General features: G+C 33.4%; 1 protein-coding gene across 1 annotated transcript; it reads left to right on the forward strand.

Moving 5' to 3' along the window:
* The first annotated feature begins 2,353 nt into the window (after positions 1-2,353).
* On the forward strand, positions 2,354-3,752 carry LOC125498854 (uncharacterized). Its single transcript, XM_048647153.1, has 3 exons — positions 2,354-2,575; positions 2,662-2,845; positions 2,941-3,752. Exons 1-3 carry the CDS (start codon positions 2,354-2,356, stop codon positions 3,750-3,752), a joined length of 1,218 nt encoding a protein of 405 aa, XP_048503110.1.
* Positions 3,753-12,689: the final 8,937 nt, after the last annotated feature.

The raw sequence follows: 12,689 nt of genomic DNA on the forward strand, positions 1-12,689 counted from the left end.
AACAAGACCCCACATGATTATAATTTTTCTTATATATTGAGAAAAATCTAAAAGATAAGATCTTGTAATCAGAAAAAATAAGTTCAGATCAGATCAGATCAGAAAAAATAAGTTCAGATCAGATCAGATAAGTTCAGATCAGAAAATTTCAGGTGAACTAAACATAGCCTTATTTACAACTCTCTCTATCTCAAGACTCAAAATATCGTTGTCATTTTCATTTTAGGTATCTCAAAATATAGTTTTCATTTTCATATTTAGTTACACATTTTTCCGTAATTTATTTAGAAAAATCGTGTCCCATCATTTATTTGCTTCTTAAATTATTTTTTTTCCTTTGTTTATTCAACCAAAATATTACAATCAATATTCTTTCACCAATTATTCTTCATTCTCTCTCCTAAAATCATTTTTTCCCATACAACATTTATTTAAATAAACAAAAAATCTTTACTATCCGTCTTATATTTGGCAAAAGTTAACGGACGGCCCAGGGAAGTTAGATAAGAAATATATTGTTCTACTTAATTACTCATATTTATATAAAATAATATAATAAAATATAATTCCAATGCAATGCATTTAAATGCTTTGCATTGGAATTAAATATTTTTTCCTTTCCTTTTGAAAAACATTAAATGTTTTGCATTGGAATTATATATTATTCTATTATTTTGTATAAATATGAGTAATTAAGTACAACAACATATTTCTCATCTAGCGCCCCGGGGTGTCCGTTAGCGGGATCCCTTATATTTTACTTGCATAAATTACCGTGAAAAAGAGAAATGGAAACTATATTTTGGGACGAAGGGAGTACTCCCTATCTCTATTTTTTTATCTTAAGCTAGTTATCAGGTCCAAGTTATGCCCCGGATAAGGAAAATTTTCTTTTATTGATATTGTACTTTAAAATATTAACATTAAATACAACTTTGTTTAGCGGTTAAAATTTTAGTATATATGAACTTGAGGTCACAGGATCAAATCCTACTATGCAATGTCGAATTTTTTTATTGTACCTGGATGAATTACATAGAGTAAAATGCCCCTAGAGAGAGCGCCACGTGGCATTGTTCCTTGCTTATGAACGTCTTTTAATATATTTATATAGATTACCTATTGAAAAAACTCTAACAATATTTCACATTATCATGATAGTCAAAGAACATAAAAAATTTAGGTTTTTCTATATAGTACCTTGTGTTTTTTTATTTTTCATATTGTGTCTAACCTTTTAAAAATTTCCACTGCGCATAAACTCCTTAGATGTTACACATGATGTCATTACTAATGCACCATTAAAACTGGCGTTGGAATGACATTAAAGGCTGACCTACCACCGTTTCAATTTATTTTTCCCGTATTTTTGGTTAATAGGAAAATTATGTCCTTCCAGCTTCCCTCCAAAACATTATCTCATGTTCACCCTCTCTCCCACTTTGTTCTTCTTCGTTGAGAAAAAAGATTCAAAAACCCTTGAGCCATTTTTGCAAGAATAACATTGCAACTGCGATTTTGCAAGAACAATGCTACAAAAGGAAAATTGGGTTCGATCAGTGCAATATGATTTGAAGAGGGGTAAAAAATGCAGCATTTTGCAAAGAACAAAAAATCAAAGGTTTTTGCAAGATAATCTAGGTACATAACTCATTATTTTCATCGTATTAGACATTTCAGTATATAGGGATGTTTTCAATTGTAACTTGGATATTTGAATATGGTTCTGGTTGTTTATTATGGTAAATGTGTGTTTATTTTAATTCCAAATGACAAGGTTGATAATTTCTTGTTTCCTTGTGTTAATATAAGTAAATTAATAGATTTTAGAATTTTATAAGTACATTAATGCTATGTTTGGATAGCAAGATTTCATTTCAAATCCTGGATTTGGATGAAATCTATTGTTTGGATGACATGGAATTTGAAATTATGAAATTTGTCCAAATTCTTATCAAAAGTCTATATTAGTAGAATTTGAAATTCAAGCTATTACCTTGTCATTTGAAATTCTCTCCTCATACATATCCCAACTCCATGAGTATCTCTATCCCAACTTTACTCATTCTCTTTCTAATATTTATTTCTCTCTCCTTTACTAAACCCACACTTTTTCTCTCTCCTCCATTAAACCTCTATTTCTCTCTCCTCTATGAAACCCCTTTTACAAAACAATGATTAGGAATTGAAATACAAACTTTAAATTCCAGATTTCAATTCCATTATTTGAAATGAAATACAAGTTTCCAAACACTACCTAATAGATTTTAGAATTTTTTGTTTCCCTCGTTTGAGTATATTTGCCTAAATTATTCTGAATTGCATTTATACTATTTTTTTAGGGTTTTGCATAATGGACGGAAAAACCCTTAGGTTACATTACCTTGGCAAGTATGTGGATTTAGAGGTTGATGATCTTGATAAGTGTCTGCTGATAGACATAATCAATGACATGTATGTTGAATTTGGTAAAAATGGGTATGAATTTTCCATGTTTCCTATATTGCAATATTCAACTATGAGAAAGACTCATCAAGTACATACATGCCGAGAATTTTATTCGTATATGTTTCAGGTACATACAATATCACAACCATTCTCCATCCTTAATGTTAATCATTATGATTATTCTAACTGCTTCACCAATTTATACTTGAAAAGATGAGAGAATGTTATGATTCTATAGTCTTAAGAGCTGGCCGCTTAACTCAACAATTTGCTGTGGACAACTGTGTAAAGATGCAAGCATCCAATTTGAGATGGGTTGCACTTAACCAAGACACAATTCGTGCAGATTTGTACAAGGGACTAGAGGATTCATACAATGCTGGAGAACACATTACAGGTATGATTTTCACATAATACCGATAATGATCTACTTTAATATGCACACCTATATTATTTGAATCTTATTTTATGCACTTTCTTACCTACATGTAGAAAATGTTGGACGAATAACTATACTTCCATCATCATTTGTTGGGAGTTCGCGAGATATGCATCAACGATACCAAGATGCAATGGCCTTGGTGCACAAATTTGGCAAGCCAGACATATTCCTTACTATGACGTGCAATCCGTCGTGGTCAGACATAGTAGCAGAATTACTACCTGGCCAACAACCTCATGATCGTCCAGACTTGCTAACAAGGGTATTTCATGCCAGACTCGAGGAGTTAAAAAAGGATGTGTTAGAAAGGAATGTTCTCAGGAAGGTAGTTGCTTATGTATATGTGATTGAATTCCAAAAACGAGGGCTTCCACATGTTCATATGTTACTAATTCTTGGCCAAAGTGACAAGCTTGCCAATCCTAATGATTATGATAAAATAGTGAGAGCAGAAATTCCTGACCAACAACAAGAACTAGAGCTCCATAAAAGGATTCTTAAACACATGATTCACAACCCATGTGGTATCCAGAATTCACGTTCACCATGCATGAAACAAGGGAGTTGTAAGAAGGGGTTGCCTAAGTCATTCTCTACTTGTACAAAGCAAGGAAGTGACTCATATCCCATCTACCGTCGGCGTCAAGATGCTCCACCTGTACCATTACGTGAGAATTCACGAGTAATTGTAGATAATCGGTGGGTAGTTCCATATAACCCATGGTTGTTGAATAAGTATGATTGTCACATTAATGTAGAGATATGCAGCAGCATTAAATGTGTCAAATATTTATACAAATACATCCATAAGGGTTCTGATAGAGTTTCCATGGAAGATCATAAAGGGGATGAGATTGCATAGTTCGTTGATGCAAGATGGATTTGTGCACCTGAAGTTATGTGGAAATTTTATAAATTTCTAATGACTCTGATGAACCCGCTGGTAGACCGTCTGCAAGTTCACTTGCCCAACATGCACCAAGTTAGATTCGAAGGAAACCATCCTATCGAAAGCATTTTGGCTGACCCAAGGAGCTCCAAAACAATGTTGGCTGAGTTTTTCAAGATGAATTCAGTAGATCCTGAAGCCAGAGATTACCTATATAGATAGTTTCCAGAAAAATATAGATGGATTAATTCCACGCGAGAGTGGCGCCGAAGGAAAACCATGCAGAGAGTAATTGGTCGATTGTATGTAGCTTCGCCTCTGGATGTTGAAAGGTTTTACCTAAGAATGTTACTAAACCATGTTAAAGGGCCCCAATCATATGATCATTTAAGGACTGTCAATGGGATACCCCACCCTACCTTTAGAGCTGCAGCTGAGTCCTTAGGTCATATTGAGAATGATGAAAGCATACGTCAATGTCTTACAGAAGCATGTCAGGTAAGAATGTTGTCGGCACTTATTTGCAACTATCTTAATATATTGTCAACCATCTGGGTTATGTGCACTGTGGGATGAGTTCTTCCCACACTTGGTCGAGGATTACCCATCTTCGACAACGACAAACAACAATGAAATTCTAACTTACAAGCTTCTTAAAGCCTTGGATCGCTTATTACGACCGCTTAGAAAAACAATATCAGACTACAATGAATTGCCAAATTTACCGGAATCTGTTGAAAATATTGACGAGTTATCTGAAGTAATGGAGGAGTACTTCTCGGTGCCAGTTCCTACTGAGGATACCGAGTGCATAGGTAACTTGAATGTCGATCAACGACGTGCATATGACACAGTGATGAATGCTATCACTTTAAAAAATGGTGGTGCTTTCTTTGTTGATGGTCCCGGTGGTACTGGAAAAACATATCTGTATCGAGCTATATTAGCTACTGTAAAAGGTAGAGGTGAGATAGCTATCTCAACAGCAACTTCTGGAATTGCTGCCACATTGTTGCACCAAGGGAGAACTTCACACTCAACTTTTCAACTACCGTTAAAACCAGACAGCTCATCGTCATGCACCTTTACAAAGGGTTCAAAAACCGACATCCTTCTAAAACATTCTTCAGTTATTATATGGGACGAGGCACCAATGACACATAGATATCAGTTTGAAGCAATTGATCGTTCACTTAAGGATTTAATGGGAAATGACTTGCCATTTGGGGGGAAAATAATTGTGTTTGGTAGGGATTTCAGGCAAGTTCTACCTGTTGTGAGAAATGGAACAAGAGCTCAAATGATTGATGCATCCTTGATAAGGTCTCCACTATGGAACCATATTTCGGTTCTACAATTAAGAGAAAACATGAGATCTAGACATGACAATGGATTCGCTAATTTCTTTCTCTCTATTGGAAATGGCGATGAACCAACCATTTCAGATGATATGATAAAATTGCCGAGTATTAACATGGTTATCCCTATTGTTGCTGACACCTCGATTGATGGGTTGATTGATCAAATTTTCCCCAATCTAAATGAACACATCGGTGATGGAAATTTTATGGTTGAAAGGGCAATCATCACTCCATTGAACGAAAATGCTGATGGAATCAATGACAAGGTTATCGAACGATTTCTCGGATAAGGACGAACATACTACTCATTTGATTCAGTGCCTGATGATACAAGAAACCTGTATCAGCAAGAGTTCCTAAATTCAATTGTCGCGCCAGGACTGCCTCCACATGTGCTCAAACTGAAACCTGACGTTCCTCTAATGCTACTCAGGAATATCGATCCTAGCTAAAAATGGTCTTTGTAATGGAACGCGACTACTTTGCCATTCGCTAAAGGATCATTTCATCCATGCTGAGATTTTAACTGGGAATGATGACTCTTGTAGCAAATTTTTGTCATACTGTGAGCTACTGAAGAACAACTACCCTGACTCCAAAGCTTTTTGCACTTTGATAACACTTCAAACACCAAAAAGACCTTTGCAATTCAGAAATATTTTCATCAGTTTGCAGCACAGTTTAAAGGATTGTTAAGTGGATGTAGGGGGTTGGTTGTTCAAGATGGCCGCCATATGAAAGACAACTATCGGGGAGATCCTTCTTTCAGTTGTATCTCTTGATGGGAACAATGGAATTTTCCCAATACCTGTTGTAGTTGTTGACTCGGAGAAAAAGCAATCTTGGTCCTAGTCCTTTGCACAACTGTACTAAAAGGATTGTTAACTGAAACTGGAAGGGGTGATTGTACAATTATGTTAGACAGACAAAATGTTAGAACTTAATTTGCTTGTACTTTCAATAGCTTAGGCTATACCGTGATTGCATATAATTGATGACTTCACATGAAATATTTTACTTTTTTAGGGCATTGACCCATCTCTGGATGCAGTCTGGCCAAAGGGACCTGGAAGGTACCGTGTCAGGCATCAATGCAAGAACTTGAAGAATGAGTATCGTGGGATTGTAATGCATAAAATGTTCTTGGCAGTTTTGAATGCCTACTTAACATTCAGTTTCATAAGGCTCTTCAGAAGATTCAAACCTTTGCTAGACTTGGGGCAGTGAAATGGTTTAAATATGTTTGGTCCCCTTAACGGATGGACTAGGTGGAATTATGAAGAAAGCCTATGTAATGATGAAAATACAAATAACTTTGTGGAAAGTTTCAATTCTACAATTAGAGCAGACAGATGTAATTCAATATTAACTTTGCTTAAAGGTAAAACATACACACTGACTTATACCTCAAATTTGAAGTTTTTTTAATGCCTTAACAAATGTTTTTGCAGGGGTAAGAAGGATAACAATGTTGAGACATGCTACCAGGCATCAACTCAGTGAATCATGGATAAATTGCCCTTATTTAATACATTAGGGAAAAAGTTAGGGTCCTAACCAAAGAATCTAGAACATGTCATGCATACCCCTTAGATAGAAGAGAAAATGAAATTCATTATAGGAGAACTGTGCTATCAGTGTCACTCAATAGTAGAACATGTATTTATGGTAGATGACATATTATTAGTGTATCCCTTGTAGACATGGTATTAAGCAAATTATATGTTGGAAAGGATTTATTTGACTATGTGAGTGATTGGTATTATGTTGCTAGGTATAAAGAGGCATGCAAGGGAAACATTTTGCCAATCCCAGATGCTGATTAATGGCCTGATTTGGGTTTGCCTGAGCTACTACCCCCAATAATGAAAAGATAGATATGAAGACCATATAAAAATAGAAGAAGAGAAGAGGGAGAGAAAATGAAGGGAATTAGGAGCACTATAGTGCAATGCGAGAAATGCAAGTCATTTGGCCACAACTCCAAGACATGCAAAAGAGGGCTAACAGCTAGGGAGGTCCTTGAACAATAGCGCATTGAAGTTCCATCTCAAGGGAGTAATAAAGGGAATAGAGTGCTAAGATAAAATAAGGGATTCCAACCTAATCGAATATATGATAACAAAATAACAACCTCATTGTAATCCCCCATAATTCTAAAGGATTTTATAAATATATTTTTGTATTTATATATTTATATTTAAACATAATTTAGTTTTAAATAATTTGACTATTTACAAAGGTTGACTATTTTAAAAGTCAAATGAAATTATTTTAAGAATTTAAGACAGTTAAAAATATTTTAATTAAGCATGCTTTGATAAAAGTTTAAATACTAATTTATATTGGAAAAGAAGTCTACTGGACTTGAGGAACCTAAAATCCTAAATGGATAAGGAAAAGGAGTCATATTGATGATAGGAGTTCTATTTTATTTATTCTATTCATCATTAATTTTAATTGAGCCCAATCTCCTTTTTCCTAAGCCCAAAAGGAAGCCTCCTTATTATAAATATCTATACCTAATTATTTTACCCCACACAAAGAATATTTTCTCTCTCCTCTTCATTAAGACACACAACCAGCATAATTCTCTCTCTCTCCTCACTGATTTTCGATCTCTCTCTCTCTAATCTTTTCTTCTTCAAGTAACGTTTCTTGTTGAACAAGAAACGTCACAAAACCTTTAAACTCTCAATTCGTGCGTCGAACTGTTGCTGCTGCATGGCAAATTTCTGGCACCTTGCATCCTCTTCCTTGGTTCTTTGTTTCTTTGGTTAAATTCTTTTCTTCTTTCTCAAGATTCCATTAAAGACTATGTTTTATGCTTTATTTTAATGGTAATCATGATTATTGGTTTTAATTTACTGTTTTAATAAATGATCTTGATTCATATATATTATATATTATAAGAATAAAAATTCAAATTTGTTTATTATTGTTAGATTGAAGTTTTAATCATTAAAATATGGATTTTTAGGGTGTTAATTATTAGAAAACCATAGTAGCATGTTGTATACTATGAGATTGGTTTAGATTATGAATTTAATCATGTTTACATATGTTTAAAGAGGGTTTTATGATTTTAAAAGTTGCTGGAATTTCATAAAGGATTTTATTTATGGAGTTTTAAGAATTTTAATTACTGGTATGGTAGTACTATGCTAGGAATTAAAAGTAATTGAAGGTTTGATAATCGACTTTTGAATATATTTAAAGGGGATTTTAAATATTTTAGAGTTGCTGTATTTTTTATTTAAGGGTATTGATTTTAGTTTATATTGATTTCTAGGCGGAGAATATTCTGTAGGAGACTTTTAAGGAGTTAAAAGTGGTCTGCCGACTAGTTTAAACAAGGTACGTACATACCTATGTGTTATGTGATTAGTATCATGATTTTAAGGAAGAAAAGTTGTAGTATCATGTATATGAACTTATTAAGTTCATATGTGATTTCTAGTATGATTGATTTTTACATATTTCATGCCTGTGTGCAAGCATGTGATTTTGAGATTATTATGAGTAATAGATTGTCATGTTTGTATGTAATATTTGATGCAAGCATATGGAAGGGAATTTTATTTATTAATTCACATGAGGAATTAATATATGGTTTAGAGATTGAATCATGCTATTCATCATGTGTTCCCTTACAAGTATTATTTCACTATCTTATGAGGACTGTGGGCTTTATTTGGTAAGATGATAAGTTATACCTTTTTAAAGGTAAGATTATTGTTGGCTAGGTTCAACAAAATAAGAAGTTTGAGATTAAAAAGGAAGTAGTCTGGGATTGTAAGTTGTGATCATTTATGTAATCCTAAGATAAAAGAAGTAAGTCGTGATTGATTGATTTGTATTTCTGTGATTGCTTGTATGTGTGTCATAACAAGTGATAACATGTAAATAACGTAAAGTGTAACGAGGATAGTTATAGACTTTAGACTGGTGCACGTTTAGAGTTGGACATTAGGAGTTGGGGTTCATGGTGAGCGTGCCATGGCTTTCCTGGGGATGGACTGATCACCATTTTCATTTTTCAAAAAGGTTCCTCGATATCGTAGGTCATTCTGGAATACGAAGTCGCGCCTATATTTCGTCTTCTTATTGAAGGCATTAGTAGATAAGACAACTCGGCCACTCGGGTCCAAGTAACTATTCCATTAAAGAGATAAAATGATGTTTAGAGTTTAGTTCAGTAAAAGTTGTCTGCAGATTGTTATATGATTATATTATTTATCCCTGCATGTTATTATTTAGTATCATGTTAGGAATACTTATGTTTTAGTATGTAGTACTCAGCTTTGCTGATTACGTGCTTTGTTTGTGTTTGTGATTATGGCTTTGCCTTATTGATCCTGTGATGATCTATTTTGGGGAGTAATTTAGTATAGCATTGACATTATAGGTTCGCAGATGTGCATCATTGGAAATCTGGAATGGAGAGAATGTGTAACTAGAATATTTTATTTTTTGCATTTATAAGAACATAAGTTATTAAGTTTGTTTGAGTAGACTCATTTAGATTGTTTGATTTCTAAATACTTAGTTATTTATTTATAATAAGAGTTTAAAGTTTAGTTATATATTTTCCGCTACAAAATTCTGAATAAGTCGATACGTTATCACACGTGCGATAATACTTGGGTAATTCTTTACTTTTATATTATAAAGGTATTTCTGAAAAGAGATAATTATCGGGGTGTTACACTCATAGACCTCATACCAACAATGCTTCAACTAGTCAGTCATGGGGAAGGACTACTAGACAGTCCCTGAGCCAACCTTCTGGCAATGCAATTGTGATCACATAGCCACAACCTGACAAGCTTCTTCAACTAAGTCAAAGGGAAAGATAAGACAACACCCCATGAGCTAGCCATCTACAATTGCATATGTGGAAGGGAGTATGAGTCCTAAGAGAAGAAAGATTTTGGCAAGGATGTCAATGCTAGACTAAGTCAATAGCAATGTGCTGGGTTATTTTGTAAGATGATGTGGTTTCATTTTGGACAATAATTACGCAAGGTGATGGGTTACTTTTTGCTACATCCCGTTTTCAATTGCAACATTTCATTGTGAATTGTGATGACGTCTCTTGTTGGACATATGAATATATGCCTATTATGTAATCAAAGTAATGCATTTTGAGTTTTTAACAACTAATGAACTGATAATTTGCATTATGATAATAAGTAATTCAAATACAAGACATTAGTCCAAGACAACGAGATCATCTCATTACTACTAATATACTTTTCTAATCAAACACAAACTCTCAATCTAAATCATACACAACAATAACTATGTCTTTCTTACCCCATGTTTATCATAATCACCATAAGAACATACAAAAATAACCTAATTTTAACAATATCCCTCAAATACAACCCTAATTCATACAAAATTTCCTCCACAACAACAATTTCATGCCTTATCTTCAACATTTGCCCTTCATCAAAGTGCATACTAGAAGCATCATCACCTCGCATGAAAATTTTGTCTCCTCTGTTCCCTTTATGTGGGAACTGTTCAACCACAAAAAATATTGACAGTTTCACACTTAAATTATGCTTTTTTGAGATTGCGTTGAGAATTGGATATATCCAATTCTGTATTTGTGGAGGGGAGCAATTGCACCTTGGTGAAAAAAAATCAAACTCACAATTTGCATCAATGGGGGAGGAGTGAGAAGAAGACATTAGAAGATTGGAGAGATTACAAATGCATCAATTGTGCGGGGAAAATCAAATGTGTCACTAATTTAAAGAACCTTAATGTTTCTGTGGGAATGTTTTGAACCCAAAAGTCAAGTAAATATAAAAGGTTAACGCCAACTTAACGTCCTTTGTTAATGATGTTTTAGTAATGGCATTATGTTTAACATTTAGGAGTTCATGTGCATGATGTGGAAAATTTTAAAAGGTTGGCACAATGTGGAAAACAAAAAAAATACAGGGGTACTATATAGAAAAATCCAAAAAGCTTTGACTTGAATATTTGAAGTGAGAAAGATAGAAGGAAATACATAGGGAATAATGAGTACTAATCTTATCTGCACGCAATGTGTGCGAAAATAAATACTCCCTCCGTTCCCATTTGTTCTTCTATACTTTGACTTTTGTTTACTCTGAAAAAGATTCTAAATAGGAAAAACAAATAGGAACATAGGGGGTAGATAGCAAGATTATAGTATTACATCTAATAACCTCAAATAATACGTAAAAACAACCGTTCACAAAGTTCCTCTAGATTTGGAAAAAAATGACATCATTTTCATTTAACAAACATTAAATGTGATTGAAGATATTTTAGTCTTTTTACGTGAACAACAAACTTCTGATAAGTTTGCATAAGTTAATTTTTATAAAAAAAATTAGAGCGAATAGAATAAAACAATATTTATTTAAAATGTGATATCCATAAAAATAAAGTTGAATATTAGTATTAGAATTACCATAATTTATAATTTTAGAGATATATATATAAAAAAATAGAGCGAATTGAATCAGAAATATATTTACATCAAATGTGATATCGATCAAAAAATCAAGTTGCATATTAGTATTAGAATTACCATAATTTGTAATTTTAGAGCTATATAATATTTTCTCAGTTCTTTTAGGATTTTATTTATTTATTTATATATTGTAGTAACAGAAATCGAAGCAATGAAGAGAAAGTGTGCAAGTGGTATGGCTGACAATGGATCGAAGATGGGTCGGGTAGACCTCAATCAGCCTCATCACCCGTGAACCAAATCTTCATCCATCACCCGCCAAGAATTCCACTTGTATCAACTCCACCCATCAACCACAAGTGGAGCGGGTGGGAAGAGAATGATACTAGAAAAAACTATTTTCTAAACTTATCAATTAAATTAATAAATGAAAACTTATTCATATACTAACAATAGAGCGACTAATATCAATCTTATTATATACCAAAAAGTTATTTTTTTAAAATATTATATATATATATATATATATATTATATATATTATATATATATATATATTATATATATAATATTATATATATATATAATATATTATATATATTTATATTTATATTTATATATGGATGGATGGAGTGGGTGATGGGTCAAAAAAATGTCATACATATCTGACTCGATCCACTCGTCACCAACTAATCACTTAATTCACTGCGGGTTTAGTACATCTATCCAGGGTGGGTGGATTCACCCATGGATAATTGCCAGCTCTAGCAACTGAGTTGGGATTGTAAGAAAGTATAAGATTATGTGAGTCGGACAAGTGGCATATGGTAGTATGGGAGAAATCATTTTTATTATTATTATTTAAGATAATCTGTCTGAATACCAACCCCTGCTAGGCTACTAGTTTGCAGGGCACACCAACTCAAAGATTGGGTACAAGGCTAAACAACCCAGAAGTAAATGCCCAACATATTATTGAGATGAGAATTCGAACCCTAGAATTCGGGATGGTACTCCAGTGAGTTACCACCTCCCCGTCAAGGGAGGAATCAAATTTTACCAAATAAGAAATAAATTAAAAGCAAAAGCA

Source organism: Beta vulgaris, chromosome 6 (assembly GCF_026745355.1).
Source record: "Beta vulgaris subsp. vulgaris cultivar EL10 chromosome 6, EL10.2, whole genome shotgun sequence".
NCBI lineage: Eukaryota > Viridiplantae > Streptophyta > Magnoliopsida > Caryophyllales > Amaranthaceae > Beta > Beta vulgaris.

Bases quoted from the DNA above. Each gene is read 5' to 3' on its own strand.
- LOC125498854 (XM_048647153.1), top strand. From the start codon at position 2,354: ATGGACGGAAAAACCCTTAGGTTACATTACCTTGGCAAGTATGTGGAT. The intron at 2,576-2,661 runs GTACATACAATA...ATACTTGAAAAG, and splicing joins TTTATTCGTATATGTTTCAG to ATGAGAGAATGTTATGATTC. The intron at 2,846-2,940 runs GTATGATTTTCA...ACCTACATGTAG, and splicing joins TGCTGGAGAACACATTACAG to AAAATGTTGGACGAATAACT.